Source organism: Cebidichthys violaceus, unplaced genomic scaffold (assembly GCF_023349555.1).
Source record: "Cebidichthys violaceus isolate CVI_PGR_0920_01 unplaced genomic scaffold, fCebVio1.0.p SCAF_54, whole genome shotgun sequence".
Lineage (NCBI taxonomy): Eukaryota > Metazoa > Chordata > Actinopteri > Perciformes > Stichaeidae > Cebidichthys > Cebidichthys violaceus.
The window spans coordinates 675004-694921 of record NW_027176750.1 but is presented as its reverse complement, the minus strand read 5'-3'; the positions used below and the strand labels follow the sequence as shown (position 1 = coordinate 694921).

Below are 19918 nucleotides of genomic sequence, written 5' to 3'. Positions count from 1 at the left end.
TTTTGTATTATTATTGTTTCCATTGTTTACTGTTATAACTTCTTTATTTCTCTTCACGGTGTCTGTTGCATGTCCATCCAGCTCCGTCATTGGTTCCCTGACTAACACACATTCCCTAATAAACCTTGTCAGAACCAATCAGATCACTCAGACCCATTCTGGTTCGTCCGTCTGTGTTATCAATGTGTAGTCGTGACTTTTCTCCACATACAGTTGTTTTTGTTGTTGCATGCTGTCACCATCATTAGCATTTCAGTTGAGTTTTCTGTCAAAGTTGTAATTCTTCATCCCATGTTCTTCACCAGTTTTCACCCTGGGGCTTTATTTTAACACATGTATATATTTTGGTTTCCATAGAAGGCTTCTTTCATTGACATGGATCAAAAATCAATAAAGTGAACGTTGCGTTAAAGTAATGATTGGATAGCCATAAAAAAACTCGCATTAGGAGCGTTTTCTTTGTTTTCACAGTAAATAACTAAATAAGTGGGGGTAACCGCTGGGTAATATAATTATTACACAAAATATTTTCATTATTTCACCAATTGATTTTTGGAATAGGAAGGTAACTACACATAGTTGCTGCTGTTTCCTGTCAAATGGCTGTTATTATAAAGACATTTACTACCCAAAGTTAAAGTTTTCTAGTTGATGGTTGTGGTTTAAAAAGAAACTGAGAAATATACTTGCTACATATAACAGTCAAATTAGGTATGAAGCTGAGCAGACACTTTATTTATGTATAAAAAGTAAAAACAAACATAAAATAAACAAATACAAATATGGAGCTGCAGATGGAAGATCCAGACTCGGTTCAGTTTTGTCATGCCAGCATCAGTCAAGACCACATTTAGTATTTAAAATACTACTACAATACAATGAAAACAAGCTCAGTATAGTTGATGGTGGGTATTTGACAGCAGCCAATGGTGGAAATAGACCGGAACAAAACGGAACAATTTGCAGACAGTCGAACAAAATTTGTCACCTGCCAGAAATCCAACCAATTGTCAGAAATATGACCAAAATGATCAGAAAAATAATTTAAGAGTCGTGACCTTAAAGCTGCAAGTCAAATGATTGCACAGGAATTCGACAAATTAGTCTGTTGCGACCAATTCAGGGCTGAAATGAGGTTTAATCCGTACAGTCTGTGCAATCTGACTTAAAAGTAAAATCTTTATAAAGTAATAACTAAAACAATTTCTGATGAGGTCTATTGTGAAAGTAGGATCATGTGATATAGTTGAAATTTTATATGCAGTAGCAGTTCTTCATATACTTTGATATTTGATCGTTTAGTACAATGAAATAATCATAGAAAATGCTGTAAAGATGACTACATTGTCTATTATCATTTCCTATTATATTAGTGTTAACATTGATTCATAGCAGCCTCAATTCAAAGTTTTCAAACAGTTTTTAAAGAGATAAAATGACCATTAGCGTTTGTCAACAGTTGTCAAAGTTCTCAGAAAAATGAGAACTTGCTCTCGGGATTCGTAATAAAAGCTCACACGATCGGTCTAGCTCTCGCTAAGCTCTAAATTTAAAGCTCCCAGGATCGGTCCAGCTCTTGCAGTCCTTCAGTTAAAGCTCCCAGGATCGGTCCAGCCTCTGAACTGTGCTCAAAAAGAGTGTCCTCCATTGGTCCAGCCCTTGAAGAGCTCAGTAACAGGGTAATAAGCATCCGGTTGGAGTGGGTGTGGTGTGGAAAAATAAAATCTGTTTTGATACTAGGCCAATCGCATTCTCCCCTCACCAATAATGATGCCCAGTAATGACTTCCAAGCAATTTTGTTGGTAATTGTTTGAGATTTTATTGAGGTTTTTTTTTTGTGTTTCCCCATCTGCTAGCTTCTCCCTCTCCTTGTCTTTCCTCACACTGTCCACCATGTTGTGTGTTATTGAGTGGTGTTGTGATTTATTATGCATGTCCTTAAACCTGTAATCAGTGCATGATCAGACTGTGTTACCTTCTGGTGCTCTTAATGTGCAATGCAGATGTTTTTTTTTCTAATCCGTACTGGAATCCAGCGCTGAGCTCTCTTAATTAAATGCTTTAAAAAAACAAACGCTTCTGAATGCATTACAAAGGCTGAGGTAGCTGTTAGTGGTTTGATGGATGGACCTGTAGTCTAGTTCAGTTGAGTGTGCGACATTAGCTTGCGTTGCTGACTTGAGTCAGAGACCAGACATATTTGGTAACTTCAGGAAATCCAACAAGACTTTCAACTTGACGTTGACATTTCAAGATTTAACTAGAAGTTTAGCCTTTACGCTTTCAATACTTGAATCCTCAAACCCAAAGAAGAACCAGGATCACACAGCAGCCATGTCTGATAGCGGTGCATCATTTAACACATATTATTTTATTGTCATTTGTTGCCCTTGACTTGAATCTTTGAAGAATCTTGCCTCAACCAGGAAAGGGAAACATACGTTGTCATTCCTTCTACTAGTTGACATGATCTGGTTTCAGCTTCTCAAATGTGACTTATTTGCTGAACTTCTTTGCCATATATTGCCATATAATGATGCCATCATGTGTAGTCTGCTGAAATGAATGACAACTTGACGACAACAAGGTTGTGTTGGTTGGAAAGACTTGACTTGAGACTTGAGTTTTAAGACTTGAGAGTTGCTAATGATTTGTCGTGACTTGGTCTCTTTTCTTCAGTTTTTTTAGTTTGGTTCAGTTTTATTATAAGATCATTTTAATTGCATTTGGTTGCATTTTTGTCTTTTTAACTTTGTGGGTTGAAGCTGGTGCCCTGTGAGAGATTTTAGGTGCGTTAAGTTGACTTACCAGTTATGATTCATGGCGGTCGTAAAGGTTGCAGATAAACTCCAAACAAAAATGTAAAAAAACGCCACATCTGTTTGCTCAGGTTGCCGTTTTGGGTTAGTTTAGACCATTTCAAAGTGTCTCCACAGCCTGTGATTCTGCTCTGCTCCGCATGCTGCAGCTCTGATAACTGTGATTTACACATTTAACTGTGAAAGATTTGTGTTTTGTGAGAGAGATCCATCCATCCTCAGTGCTCTTCTGACTCCTCGCTCCTCTGTTTCCAGGACAACGTGGAGGGTGGAGATGTGGTGAATGGGGTGTCGGAGCCCAGCCCCGCGGGGTCTCCCGGGGGTTCCCGCAAGGGCAAGGCCAGCCAGGCGGCGACCCTGCCGGCCAAGTCCCAGCAGGACGCTCCTACGTCCCAGCTGGAGAGCTTCCTGCACCGCAAGCATGAGTGGGAGGGACACAACAAGAAGGCTTCCAGCAGGTAGGAACCCATGAAGGAATGTCAGACTGCAGAACAACTTCTGAAATATCACAACCAAGAAGCTTCTCTGCTGCTTTAGGTGGACTGTGATTGTTTTACCATGATGAAATACACAATCATTTATTTTCATACCTTTCGAACAAATGCTTCTCTTATAACACTTAATGGTTAGAAGTCGTTATTGCTGGCTATTATCTATTGTTGATAAATGATCCGACTGTGTCTCGGCAGGTCGTGGCACAACGTGTACTGTGTGATCAATCAGCAGGAGATGGGCTTCTACAAGGATCAGAAGAGCGCCAGTCAGGGTATTCCCTACCACAGCGAGATTCCCGTCAGCCTGAAGGAAGCCATTTGCGAGGTGGCGCTGGACTACAAGAAGAAGAAACATGTCTTCAAGCTCAAGTGAGAATCGTTACAGTTGGTTTAAACAAAGTTCTTAACTCAATCAAATATCGATATCGGATAGGATTCTGTCCGAGGTGAATTTCCTCAGTTTGAGTAAAACATCACTCCTCTTCTCGGAGTCATAACTCACATCTCTCAAATGAAAGGAACTGTTGTTTCATGACAGAAGTAAGACAAAAGAATAATAGTTAGAACAAAGAAGAAGAGTAACAAAATACATTGATTTCACTACACCTGCAGTGTAAAGAACAGCGTTATTGTGAGGTCATTGCCTTTCAGCTTGTGGGGTTAGAACAGAGAGAATTTAGAATGGAGAGAATTTAGAATAGAGAGAATTTAGAATAGAGAGAATTTAGAACAGAGAGAATTTAGAACAGAGAGAATTTGAGAGAGCCGTCGGCAGCACGATTGGGAGCAGTTATTGATGTTTTGGCCACTTTGAGGGACAGAGGAACTTCTCAACATCTGAGACTGAAGTTTTTAAGCATCCTCCAAATGCATCAACCGGAGTAAAATGAGCCGTCTGTAGGTGTAACGGTGAAGGGAGTCTTGAACACTTTATTGGTTGTTGTTTAATGCATTCTCCTCCACAGGATCACTGATGGGAATGAGTATCTCTTCCAAGCCAAAGATGACGTAAGTTTAAAATAAAAGAATAACTTCCACATTATTTCTTTTTCTCCACAATTTTTAAACTCCTCCACTATGTCTCTGTCCTGCATTAACATTGTTATATTTGTTATATAAACTATATTAGAGTCACCATTTTTAACCCTCTTTTCAAAAAGAAGGGATTTCTCTAATTGTTTGTTTTATTGCTTTATTTTATTATTATTTTTTAATTATTTTGCTTTATGATTTATTTTAATTTTTTTATTTAAATATATTTTATTTTTATTTTTGCCATTATATATTTTGTTATATATGTATATATTTATTTAGATAGCTCAGCAACACTTTCATTTTACTCCGTATAGCATTCATTAACATTATATATGATACATGGTTTATGAGACACTGTAATGTACTTTAAAACGTATATAAGTCTTAATTGATGTATTTCCAAGTAACCCACAGGAGGAGGCCTCTGTATGAATAAATAATGAAACATTTATATAAATTTGAGGGAGATGTTAAAATCGTTGACAAATATTGTGCAATAATAAATGCATAAAGAGTCATTATAGCTGTGTATACCGGCATTATAGTGCGTTATGACCATTTATTGAATGGTTGTATATTGCTCTTAAATGATAGTAACAGCTGCTCTCCCCAGGTCAACACTGCTAACCCTCCCTTCCTCTCTCCTTCTCCTCATCCTCCAGGAGGAGATGAACATGTGGATCTCGGCCATCTCGACCGCCATGACGGGCGACAAGACGGAGGTGACTCCCAGCAGCCATAGCACGCCCGCCCCAGCCGCACGCGCTCAGACGCTGCCGGCCTCCGTCGCCACAGCGGTGGCGTCGGCGGCGGAGTCCAGCCCGGGCAAACGAGAGAAAGACAAGGAGAAACGCTTCAGTCTGTTCAGCAAGAAGAAATAGACGCTCCTCCTTCCCTCCTCCTTCCCTCCTCCTCCTCCTCCTCATTCCTCTGGTGCTGTTTGGGGTCGCTCCTCATCATTGATCCATCTCTGGTCAAATATTTGTTGAAGATGTCCATGTCTATCGTGAATATTTGATTTAGAGTCAGCTCGTAGCAACTGATACTGTAATAACTAAAAACTAGAACAACTGCTCAACGTGTGATTAAATTTACTTCTAAATGGATTCAAATATACTCAAAACTGTTAATGTGATAATATTAAATGATAAAGTAAGTTGATGAGGAAAAAAAAAGATACTTCACCTGCAGTTTATGTTACCATGTGACTCATTGGCCGATCTGGACAGTTGATACAGCAGTTGCTATGTCAAATGACATTCCAAACAGCCTCTCCTTCTCTCCCTTCTATTCTTTCTTCCTCTCCCTCCTCTTCCTCTCTCAAAGCGTGACTCCAGCATGCAAGCTCCGAGCCAAAACTCTCCACTCTGTGCCTATCAACCGTCCGGTCTGGCTCAGAGCTTCAGTACAGCTACAACACACCAACCTGTGTCCTCCGTTCAGTTTTTGTAAGATAAGGAGCAGGAAAAAAAAAAACGAAAAAAAAAGATCGGATTGAAGGAAAACAAATTTAAAAGGGGTCTGCAAACGCTTCAGGCAGCTGCTGTCATAAAGATAAAAAAAAACCAGAGTTTGCCGCTGAACAACAACACGCTGTAGAGGAGTTCCCAGAATATTCCTGTTTATTATTCTTATTGCTATTATTTGTGTTTTCTATCTCCTACTGTTGTTTTTTTTTCCTCTGCTTTCTCATCATCCCAGCGTTTCGTCGACTACTGCCTTTTGTGGGTTGTGTTTACGCTCCCAAGTCGTCTCAGTTTCTTTTGTTGTTGTTTTTTTTTGTTTGTTTGTTTGTTTTTTTCTTTTTTTTGGGAAGTTGTAGTTAGTTCCTGTTAGGGTCCATCCTCAGTTTTTGCGAGGCCTTGTCTTTGCAAGATGACGTGTATCCCTCTGTAGTGGGGAAAACTGAGACCGCAGCGGGGTAAACCTCTGAAATTACACCTCTCACACGTTTTTAATTTGAGCCGAAATGCCTAAAACTACGTGTAAGTGGGGGGGAAAAAGTGCCGAGTCATGTGGTGAAAGCGGTTTCAACTTTAAAGAGCAGGGAAACTCGAGTTCAAATTGCAAATCACGAGCGCACCAAACGGCATTTTATGCACTGAATAACTCTGCTTTTCTGTTGGTTAAATTTGTGCAATAAAACCTGTGAAAAGCTTATTATCATCATTACGTTCTGGTGCTGTCTAATTCCTGCAGCTTCACGGAAAGAAAAGCAGCAGAGCGCGGCTGTAATTTGGAGAGTTACCCTGCGGTGCTTTGAACTGTATGTATAACTTGTGTATAACAAACTGTTAAAGAATAAACCTGTGTTTAATTTCACCTATATTTACTACTAATAAGACCTACAAAACCGTAATAAGCTTCATTTGAGTATAGCGTTCTTTACCTGAAACCTAACGATATGTACACTTAACAAATCTGAATGAAGGAGCCATTGAGTCTTGATGGGGGGAATAAATAACTAAGACCAGTAAGAATGTTTGTGAACTCAAACTTTTAAGCATCCAGTAAGGTTTATTTTCTACCCCGGTTCCATTTTTGAAACATTTATTTCCTCCTTTCAGTTATTTGGAATATGTTTTTGTTTCCTCCAGTATGTATTTTCTGTTCCACAGTTTAACTATGTCTAAGGTTTATTTAGTCTGACGAGTATGAAGACGTAGATGTACTATAAAAACAAAAATTACTTTAAGCATTGCTGTGAAGTGGACAAGTTGGTTCTAAAAAAAGCATTTACTGGAAGTGAGTAATGTTGCAGAATAATGGTCGCTTGCTTGTTGGCTTCAGCACTCCCATTTTTTATTTTTTTTTTTTTTCAGACTTTTGCCACCAATGAAGAGAAAACCGTTGAGTTACTTGTATGGTTCGGTTTGATATGGAAGTTCTTTGATGACAAAATGAACGAGAGATTTGCACTGTAATCAGTCTGTGAGTTGAGATCTGAGGGCATGCAGAAACCGATTTGTTTGCATGATTTTTAAGAACAGAATTGTGACTTTTTATCAATGTTTTGAGACATGATGTGACCAGCCTTCCTGACGCATGTTATCTTTAAATGAGCATGCTGTAGTTTTGTTTACCGTGCCTACTTTGAAACACTCGTTAATGTTGTTACTTGACCCGAGATGCACCTCCATAATATCAAAATATTAAGTTTCAAAAATATCAGAAGTGTGCTGGTTTGGTGGATTTAGGGCACTGTTGTGCACTCAAAGCTAGGCTAGCTGAAGGGGTTAATCAATGGTCTGGCTGTTGTACGATTTGAATGGATTTCACAATCGGGGGGGGGGGGGGATTGTGTCTCTAGCTGAGCAAAATGGACGTATTCTCCAGAAATATGTTTCCACAATTCACAAAATCTGTCAGAAAAGGCGAGTTTAGATTTCAAAACTCGCAAATCCCAACTTTGCTTTTTAAACTTGCTTGATTCAAGCCTGAATTAGTTTTGTGCTCATTTGTCATGAATTAACTTCCGTAACTGCCAGGAAAAGTGGAAACAAATCGGCAGGAATGAGCCCCCGAAGTGTGAAAGGTGGGCGCGTTTGTTTTTCCACAGCTGGTGGAGGGGTTGGTCGGGTTTGTTGGTGAAACTCCTCAAGTAACTGAGAAACTCTTCACTTGGTGATTGGTCCTGAAATGCTTCCTGTTTTTCTTTTTTCTTTATGCTACATTCTCTGGCAATTTGATAAGTATAGTGTGCATTCCTCTGTCACTGTAATCATAGTAATGAGATATTTCTTCATATTGCACAATCAATAATGCCACAAATGGGGGTGGGCGGGGCCGGGTTGGGGGGTGGGTGGGCGGGGCCGGGGTGTTTGTAGGTGAGGTAGTCAGTGTGATGTGGACTGGGGGGGTCACTGCTAGTTGGATCTGCACCCGTAGACTTCTCCTGATCTCTGTTACATATGTGCAAAAAGCCATTAAAATGCTTTTAAAATGAACCAAACGTTTGTTCTCTTGTGTCTGAGTCTGAAGTTAATGGATGACAATGTCAAGCTTTTCATTTACATACATGCATTATGGGGCTGCCTTCTCTTAGTCGATAAGTCGACTAGTCGATCACTGTGGTGACTACGTTTTATTCAGTCAATTTGTCATTTTTTGTTTTTTTTTTAATGCTGAATGACTTATTTCCAAGTAACTTGTGAGCAAATCTCTGGGCAACATTTAAAGCGATGGAGATAATGTCTCAATCAACTCATGGAGTAGTCGTAAAAACAATGGTAGGAGAAGAATTTCTTTGATTGAGGAAAGTCCTTCATAATACACAAACCTCAGCTTATGAAAATAAGCTTGCGAGCCTGAAACTGAATGTGCAAACGGAACATTTTTTAGATAAAATAAACAAACTGTGAGGTTGTACAAGCAAACCAAGCTGGGAGCACTCCCACCTGCAGGAATGATTCATTTAATACACGCCTGCTGTTACTTAGAGAAGAAAGAGAAAAATAAACATTACAGTCTAAATATTCTTGCTCAGTGTTGCAAGCTCACTATGAAAGTCTGTTATCTCTCCACACATTCGTGCATAAAATAAAAAAGTGCTCTAAAATGAGTATTGTGGCAAAGGCACTATGGGACAGCCTTACCTTCACTATACATGGCGTAACAGTAAAGTGAATTTTAACACATGTGCGGCAGGCAAAAAAAAAAAAAGGTCTGAGATAATTGGACAAAATCTTAAAACCAGATTCTACTACATCCTGGACTCGTCACTGAAATACCCAAATGCGTTCTCGTGTCACAAGGCCAGAAAGTAAGTATGTAAACCACAAGGTGTTTTGGTGCAGAAGAAACTAGAGGCAGAAATCTCAGAGGCAAATATCAGATAATCAAACGGAGACATCAGGATTACAAACTCCATGCAGAGAGAATTTAATCAAACACTCACACTGTTCAGACTCTTTCTCTGCTGTTTAAACTGAAGATACTCTGAGTCTCTTTTACAGTAACATGACTTTATATTTCATGAAGAGACGAGCTGAGAAAGCCAAATATAAGTGTGAATTTGGAGCTTTGATATGTTTATATTATGTCTGTAGACCTTAAATATATTGTTATGAACACATACAGGTATTTCAAAACGTAATAATGCTTTCAGTGATTTTCAGGCATAATATAGATTTTGAATGGAGACGAGAAATTGTTGAGATCACTATACATGCAAATAGTTTTCTTTTTTACACGTTTCTGCTGTTTCTAAACATTGAACTCTATTTCAAGTGATTATTACTTATAGATGATGATATAGATGTTTCTTGTATTTTTTTTGGCTTCCATACTGAATCAGTAAACCATCACCTTCCTCTGAAAGACTCATCAGACACACATACAAATGTTTTTTAATTCTTTATTTGAAGCTTTAAATATCTTCGAATCGGTTTACAGTTCAGTGTAATTTTGTGCTTTGGCCTCAAGATGGTGCAACAAGACCAGAGGATCTTAGATGAGGGTCAGTAAATAACTCCACAAAAGCTTATTGAAACGCTTCCACCCGGCTCTAAACAGAGAACACATGTACATGTTTGATGAGAAGAGGTCAGACATGTACACAAACATCAGAGGTCTACTGTCCATATACAGTCTATGGTCATATCTCAGTTTATTTTCTTATTTTAACATTCAAATTTTTCATGACTTCATGTCAATCAATTTCTTTCTAATGACTTTGCTTCTAATGACTTTATTTACTTAGCCACGTAGTGCATTACGTCATTTTCTGTCGCGAAAAATGATGCTTGACTTCCTGTCTGTGCACAAGTCATCCTCATTACACTGTTGACTAATTCTGTTATAGCTTTGATCTGAGGCATATTGTGTGTTTTCTGAGTGAGCACGTGTGTGAATGCCTCAATACCAGAGGTGGTGAGCAGAGTCAGGTCTTCAAAGTGTATCATGTTAGTTTGCAGCATGGTGAGCCCAGTTAATCCCTTTATTTCCCTTTGTGGGGTTCATCTACTGTAGTTTAACATTCTTTAGCCTGTATTGACAAACCATCTTGGGTTGTTTATTACTTTTCTTTAGATTGGTGGGCTTTCGTTTAGTGATGAGCGCCATGTTGTTGAGAGGCTAGGCCCCTGTGGTGAGGTCCCTGCACCTTGAACATGGAAGAAGAAGCACTTGGACACAAGTGTGGAATGCACTTTTTATTTTCTGGGGTGCAATTCTCCACCCTACATCCTTTTGGCGCACACGTTTACGAACTCCTCCTACTTTTATTTTGAAGGTGTGAACAGGAAGTGTAATAGACAGGGAGGATGCTGCAGACTGAGCATGCGCCCAGCTAACAGGCCCGCTGTAATCCCCTTTGTCAGCAAAAACAAGAGGATGCAATATGCTGTATCCACCTAATTACAGCCCTCCAGTTTCAACGCTGCCCCTATGTAACACCTAAGAAGATAAAACTGAGCTTTAACTGATGTGTATGGTTGAGAAATAACAATAAAGGCAGGATTGTTTTGGATACAGGATATAAACACTGGTTATATACTGCATTCAAATATTGATATGATTCAATATATTGCCTTGTCAACCTTTTAATGTACTATTAGTTATTGCCTGCACATTTATTCAAATCGCATGTGGAATAAAATGAACAGATTTGTGTAAGCCGACATGTTTGTTTATGTTTTTCTTACTTTCGGAGAGCTTGTTGTTAATTGACTTTTTCATGAGATTTTGACGACATGCTGTACTATGACTTTTTTCATGAGATTTTGACGACATGCTATACTATGACTTTTTCATGACATTTTGACGACATGCTATACTATGACTTTTTCATGAGATTTTGACGACATACTATACTATGACTTTTTCATGAGATTATGACGACATGCTATACTATGACTTTTTCATGAGATTATGACGACATGCTATACTATGACTTTTTCATGAGATTATGACAACATGCTATACTATGACTTTTTCATGACATTTTGACGACACACTATACAATGACTTTTTTCATGAGATTTTGACGACATGCTATACTATGACTTTTTTCATGAGATTGATGAAATGCTATACTATGACTTTTTTCATGAGATTTTGACGACATACTGTACTATGACTTTTTCATGAGATTTTGACGACATGCTATACTCTGACTTTTTTCATGAGATTTTGACGACATGCTATACTATGACTTTTTTCATGAGATTTTGACGACATACTGTACTATGACTTTTTTCATGAGATTTTGACGACATGCTATACTATGACTTTTTTCATGACATTTTGACGACATACTATACTATGACTTTTTTAATAAGATTTTGACGAAATGCTATACTATGACTTTTTTCATGAGATTTTGATGACATGCTGTACTATGACTTTTTCATGAGATTATGACGACATACTAATGACTTTTTCATGAGATTTTGACAACATACTGTACTATGACTTTTTTCATGAGATTTTGACGACATGCTATACTATGACTTTTTTCATGAGATTTTGACGACATGCTATACTATGACTTTTTTCATGAGATTTTGACGACATACTGTACTATGACTTTTTTCATGAGATTTTGACGACATGCTATACTATGACTTTTTTCATGAGATTTTGACGACATGCTATACTATGACTTTTTCATGAGATTTTGACAACATGCTATACTATGACTTTTTCATGAGATTTTGACGACATGCTATACTATGACTTTTTCATGAGATTTTGACGACATGCTATACTATGACTTTTTCATGAGATTTTGACGACATGCTATACTATGACTTTTTCTTGAGATTTTGACAACATACTGTACTATGACTTTTTTAATAAGAATTTGACGACATGCTGTACTATGACTTTTTTCATGAGATTTTGACGACATACTGTACTATGACTTTTTTCATGAGATTTTGACGACATGCTATACTATGACTTTTTTCATGAGATTTTGACGACATGCTATACTATGACTTTTTTAATAAGAATTTGACGACATGCTATACTATGACTTTTTTCATGACATTTTGACGACATACTATACTATGACTTTTTTAATAAGATTTTGACGACATACTAATGACTTTTTCATGAGATTTTGACAACATACTGTACTATGACTTTTTTCATGAGATTTTGACGACATGCTATACTATGACTTTTTTCATGAGATTTTGACGACATGCTATACTATGACTTTTTTCATGAAATTTTGACGACATACTGTACTATGACTTTTTTCATGAGATTTTGACGACATGCTATACTATGACTTTTTTCATGACATTTTGACGACATACTATACTATGACTTTTTTAATAAGATTTTGACGAAATGCTATACTATGACTTTTTTCATGAGATTTTGATGACATGCTGTACTATGACTTTTTCATGAGATTATGACGACATACTAATGACTTTTTCATGAGATTTTGACAACATACTGTACTATGACTTTTTTCATGAGATTTTGACGACATGCTATACTATGACTTTTTTCATGAGATTTTGACGACATGCTATACTATGACTTTTTTCATGAGATTTTGACGACATACTGTACTATGACTTTTTTCATGAGATTTTGACGACATGCTGTACTATGACTTTTTTCATGAGATTTTGACGACATGCTATACTATGACTTTTTTCATGAAATTTTGACGACATACTGTACTATGACTTTTTTCATGAGATTTTGACGACATGCTATACTATGACTTTTTTCATGACATTTTGACGACATACTATACTATGACTTTTTTAATAAGATTTTGACGAAATGCTATACTATGACTTTTTTCATGAGATTTTGATGACATGCTGTACTATGACTTTTTCATGAGATTATGACGACATACTAATGACTTTTTCATGAGATTTTGACAACATACTGTACTATGACTTTTTTCATGAGATTTTGACGACATGCTATACTATGACTTTTTTCATGAGATTTTGACGACATGCTATACTATGACTTTTTTCATGAGATTTTGACGACATACTGTACTATGACTTTTTTCATGAGATTTTGACGACATGCTATACTATGACTTTTTTCATGAGATTTTGACGACATGCTATACTATGACTTTTTCATGAGATTTTGACAACATGCTGTACTATGACTTTTTCATGAGATTTTGACGACATGCTATACTATGACTTTTTCATGAGATTTTGACGACATGCTATACTATGACTTTTTCTTGAGATTTTGACAACATACTGTACTATGACTTTTTTAATAAGAATTTGACGACATGCTATACTATGACTTTTTTCATGAGATTTTGACGACATACTGTACTATGACTTTTTTCATGAGATTTTGACGACATGCTATACTATGACTTTTTTCATGAGATTTTGACGACATGCTATACTATGACTTTTTTAATAAGAATTTGACGACATGCTATACTATGACTTTTTTCATGAGATTTTGACGACATACTGTACTATGACTTTTTTCATGAGATTTTGACGACATGCTATACTATGACTTTTTTCATGAGATTTTGACGACATGCTATACTATGACTTTTTTAATAAGAATTTGACGACATGCTATACTATGACTTTTTTCATGAGATTTTGATGACATGCTGCACTATGACTTTTTCATGAGATTATGACGACATACTATACTATGACTTTTTCATGAGATTATGACGACATACTAATGACTTTTCATGAGATTTTGACAACATACTGTACTATGACTTCTTTCATGAGATTTTGACGACATGCTATACTATGACTTTTTTCATGAGATTTTGACGACATGCTGTACTATGACTTTTTCTTGAGATTTTGACAACATACTGTACTATGACTTTTTTCATGAGATTTTGACGACATGCTATACTATGACTTTTTTCATGAGATTTTGACGACATGCTATACTATGACTTTTTCATGAGATTTTGACGACATGCTGTACTATGACTTTTTCTTGAGATTTTGACAACATACTGTACTGTGACTTTTTTCATGAGATTTTGACGACATGCTATACTATGACTTTTTTCATGAGATTTTGACGACATGCTATACTATGACTTTTTCATGAGATTTTGACAACATACTGTACTATGACTTTTTTCATGAGATTTTGACGACATGCTATACTATGACTTTTTCATGAGATTATGACGACATACTATACTATGACTTTTTCATGAGATTTTGACGACATGCTATACTATGACTTTTTCATGAGATTTTGACAACATACTGTACTATCACTTTTTTAATGAGATTTTGACGAAATGCTATACTATGACTTTTTTCATGAGATTTTGACGACATGCTATACTATGACTTTTTTAATAAGATTTTGACGACATGCTATACTATGATTTTTTTCATGACATTTTGACGACATACTATACTATAACTTTTTTAATAAGATTTTGACGAAATGCTATACTATGACTTTTTTCATGAGATTTTGATGACATGCTGTACTATGACTTTTTCATGAGATTATGACGACATACTAATGACTTTTTCTTGAGATTTTGACGACATGCTATACTATGACTTTTTCATGAGATTTTGACAACATACTGTACTATGACTTTTTCATGAGATTTTGACGACACACTATACTATGACTTTTTTAATGAGATTTTGACGAAATGCTATACTATGACTTTTTTCATGAGATTTTGACGACATACTATGCTATGACTTTTTTCATGAGATTTTGACGACATGCTGTACTATGACTTTTTTCTTGAGATTTTGACAACATACTGTACTATGACTTTTTTCATGAGATTTTGACGACATGCTATACTCTGACTTTTTCATGAGATTTTGACGACATGCTGTACTATGACTTTTTCTTGAGATTTTGACAACATACTGTACTATGACTTTTTTCATGAGATTTTGACGACATGCTATACTATGACTTTTTTCATGAGATTTTGACGACATACTGTACTATGACTTTTTTCATGAGATTTTGACAACATACTGTACTATGACTTTTTTCATGAGATTTTGACGACATGCTATACTATGACTTTTTTCATGAGATTTTGACAAAATGCTATACTATGACTTTTTTTCATTTTGACGACATGCTATACTCTGACTTTTTCATGAGATTTTGACGACATGCTATACTGAGACTTTTTTCATATTTTGACGACATGCGGTACTATGACTTTTTCTTGAGATTTTGACAACATACTGTACTATGACTTTTTTCATGAGATTTTGACGACATACTATACTATGACTTTTTTAATGAGATTTTGACGAAATGCTATACTTTGACTTTTTTCATGAGATTTTGACGACATGCTATACTATGACTTTTTTCATGAGATTTTGACAACATACTGTACTTTGACTTTTTTCATGAGATTTTGACGACATGCTATACTATGACTTTTTTCATGAGATTTTGACGACATGCTATACTATGACTTTTTAAATGAGATTTTTGACGAAATGCTATACTTTGACTTTTTTCATGAGATTTTGACGACATGCTATACTATGACTTTTTCTTGAGATTTTGACAACATACTGTACTATGACTTTTTTCATGAGATTTTGACGACATGCTATACTATGACTTTTTCTTGAGATTTTGACAACATACTGTACTATGACTTTTTTCATGAGATTTTGACTACATACTATACTATGACTTTTTTCATCAGATTTTGACGACATGCTGTACTATGACTTTTTCATGAGATTTTGACTACATACTATACTATGACTTTTTTCATCAGATTTTGACGACATGCTGTACTATGACTTTTTCATGAGATTTTGACGACATACTGTACTATGACTTTTTTCATGAGATTTTGACTACATACTATACTATGACTTTTTTCATGAGATTTTGACGACATGCTGTACTATGACTTTTTCATGAGATTTTGACGACATGCTGTACTATGACTTTTTCATGAGATTTTGTTGACATACTGTACTATGACTTTTTTCATGAGATTTTGACGACATACTGTACTATGACTTTTTTCATGAGATTTTGACGACATGCTATACTATTACTTTTTTCATTTTGACGACATGCTATACTATGACTTTTTTCATGAGATTTTGACGACATGCTATACTGAGACTTGTTTCATTTTTTGACGACATGCTATACTATGACTTTTTCATCAGATTATGACGACATACTATACTATGACTTTTTTCATTAGATTTTGACGACATAATGTACTATGACTTTTTTCATGAGATTTTGGTGACATACTATACTATGACTTTTTTCATGACATTTTGACGACATACTATACTATGACTTTTTCATGAGATTTTGACGACATATGTCGTGGCAGGAAATGAAGAGAAGAGACGGAGTTCCTGGAGTAGCAACCAGTGGGAAGTGTTTTAATGAGCACAAGGCAACATTCAACAAAATCCAACGTATCAGTTATTACAGCTTAGTCTAATTCACCCCCCTTAAGTCACTTTCCACCAATCAGATCAGTTGGCCGAATCACATATACAAAGCATCCCTGGTTTCCAATACGGGGCCTTGCATAATATCTAGTTTGGTCATGTTCTTTCGAGAACATTATACCAAAACATGTTGACAGGATGTTCTGCTCATTAGCCGGGAAATGTTTGGGAGTTCCCAGGCGCCGTTATCTATCACTCTCAGGCTGCTGGCACTCATACTTTCTAAAAAACATTTGTTTATTCAACTGGATTGAGTTATCAGAATCAGACCATGGCTTTAGTTTAATTCTAAGTTATATGATGATTTTCTTCAACATATCCCCCCTTTGGGGGTCACTTGACCCCCACCATAACTTCATATAACTTTTGACAAAATAGGTGGAAATGTAACTCAAAGTTTTGGTCCCTTACAGCATTGCAACAACACAATTGATTATATAGACTATGCAGAATCAGGGACTGATCCTGTCAAGTGATTATGTTACTTATACAGTATGTGCTTGATTATATACCAATACAGAACATTTAAGTTCGTAATATAATTCACATAACATCATTAAATACTAATATTCACTTTCATATAAGGGCGAAAAAACCCGCAGGTTGCATTACAGGAAAAACTCCCTTATGGTCCTTCCCCGCCGAGCGACCACCTTTTTGGCATGAAGTGAACCTGTTCTTGCTCAAAACATGCATTACTGATACATCACACATTTTAATTTCTGTAAAATACTGAACCATATACCAGTGTTCTTTTAGATGCACCGTCTATGATGAAACTCAGTGAAATATGTATTTTTGCTATAACACTTAAACATTGACTATATTAATCATGACCATAAATCGTGAACTTTGAATACATTTGAATGTAGAATTATTTGATTATAATACATTCAATTTATGGCGAAACACTTAGTTTGGAAAGATGATAAAACAAAATGAAAAAAGTCATAGTATAGCATGTCGTCAAAATCTCATGAAAAAAGTCATAGTATAGCATGTCGTCAAAATATGAAAAAGTCATAGTATAGCATGTCGTCAAAATATGAAAAAGTCATAGTATAGCATGTTGTCAAAATCTCATAAAAAAGTCATAGTATAGCATGTCGTCAAAATCTCATGAAAAAAGTCAAAGTATAGCATGTCAAAATCTCATGAAAAAAGTCATAGTATAGCATGTCGTCAAAATCTCATGAAAAAGTCATAGTATAGTATGTCGTCAAAATCTCATGAAAAAGTCATAGTATAGCGTGTCGTCAACATCTCATGAAAAAAGTCATAGTATAGCATGTCGTCAAAATCTCATGAAAAAAGTCATAGTATAGCATGTCGTCAAAATCTCATGAAAAAAGTCATAGTATAGCATGTCGTCAAAATATGAAAAAGTCATAGTATAGCATGTCGTCAAAATCTCATGAAAAAAGTCATAGTATAGCATGTCGTCAAAATATGAAAAAGTCATAGTATAGCATGTCGTCAAAATCTCATGAAAAAAGTCATAGTATAGCATGTTGTCAAAATCTCATGAAAAAGTCATAGTATAGCATGTCGTCAAAATCTCATGAAAAAAGTCATAGTATAGCATGTCGTCAAAATCTCATGAAAAAAGTCATAGTATAGCATGTCGTCAAAATCTCATGAAAAAAGTCATAGTATAGCATGTCGTCAAAATCTCATGAAAAAGTCATAGTATAGCATGTCGTCAAAATCTCATGAAAAAAGTCATAGTATAGCATGTTGTCAAAATCTCATGAAAAAAGTCACAGTATAGCATGTCGTCAAAATATGAAAAAGTCAGAGTATAGCATGTTGTCAAAATTTCATGAAAAAAGTCATAGTATAGCATGTCGTCAAAATATGAAAAAGTCATAGTATAGCATGTTGTCAAAATCTCATGAAAAAGTCATAGTATAGCATGTCGTCAAAATCTGAAAAAGTCATAGTATAGCATGTCGTCAAAATCTCATGAAAAAAGTCATTGTATAGCATGTCGTCAAAATCTCATGAAAAAGTCATAGTATAGTATGTTGTCAAAATCTCATGAAAAAGTCATAGTATAGCATGTCGTCAAAATCTCAAGAAAAAGTCATTAGTATGTCGTCATAATCTCATGAAAAAGTCATAGTACAGCATGTCATCAAAATCTCATGAAAAAAGTCATAGTATAGCATTTCGTCAAAATCTTATTAAAAAAGTCATAGTATAGTATGTCGTCAAAATGTCATGAAAAAAGTCATAGTATAGCATGTCGTCAAAATCTCATGAAAAAGTCATAGTATAGCATGTCGTCAAAATCTCATGAAAAAAGTCATAGTATAGCATGTCGTCAAAATATGAAAAAGTCATAGTATAGCATGTCGTCAAAATCTCATGAAAAAAGTCATTGTATAGCATGTCGTCAAAATCTCATGAAAAAGTCATAGTATAGTATGTTGTCAAAATCTCATGAAAAAGTCATAGTATAGTATGTTGTCAAAATCTCATGAAAAAGTCATAGTATAGCATGTCGTCAAAATCTCATGAAAAAAGTCATTAGTATGTCGTCATAATCTCATGAAAAAGTCATAGTACAGCATGTCATCAAAATCTCATGAAAAAAGTCATAGTATAGCATTTCGTCAAAATCTTATTAAAAAAGTCACAGTATAGCATGTCGTCAAAATATGAAAAAGTCAGAGTATAGCATGTTGTCAAAATCTCATGAAAAAAGTCATAGTATAGCATGTCGTCAAAATATGAAAAAGTCATAGTATAGCATGTTGTCAAAATCTCATGAAAAAGTCATAGTATAGCATGTCGTCAAAATCTCATGAAAAAAGTCATAGTATAGCATGTCGTCAAAATCTCATGAAAAAGTCATAGTATAGCATGTCGTCAAAATCTCATGAAAAAAGTCATAGTATAGTATGTTGTCAAAATCTCATGAAAAAGTCATAGTATAGTATGTTGTCAAAATCTCATGAAAAAGTCATAGTATAGCATGTCGTCAAAATCTCAAGAAAAAGTCATTAGTATGTCGTCATAATCTCATGAAAAAGTCATAGTACAGCATGTCATCAAAATCTCATGAAAAAAGTCATAGTATAGCATTTCGTCAAAATCTTATTAAAAAAGTCATAGTATAGTATG

General features: G+C 35.6%; 1 protein-coding gene across 1 annotated transcript in view; it reads left to right on the top strand.

Moving 5' to 3' along the window:
- LOC137888427 (spectrin beta chain, non-erythrocytic 1-like) overlaps window positions 1–7653 on the top strand; it is a 64233-nt gene extending 56580 nt beyond the window's left edge. The window contains 4 exon segments of the mRNA XM_068731813.1: window positions 3076–3278; window positions 3510–3683; window positions 4280–4322; window positions 5012–7653. Coding sequence (XP_068587914.1) covers window positions 3076–3278; window positions 3510–3683; window positions 4280–4322; window positions 5012–5230 — 639 coding nt within the window. The 3' untranslated portion in view covers window positions 5231–7653.
- Window positions 7654–19918: the final 12265 nt, after the last annotated feature.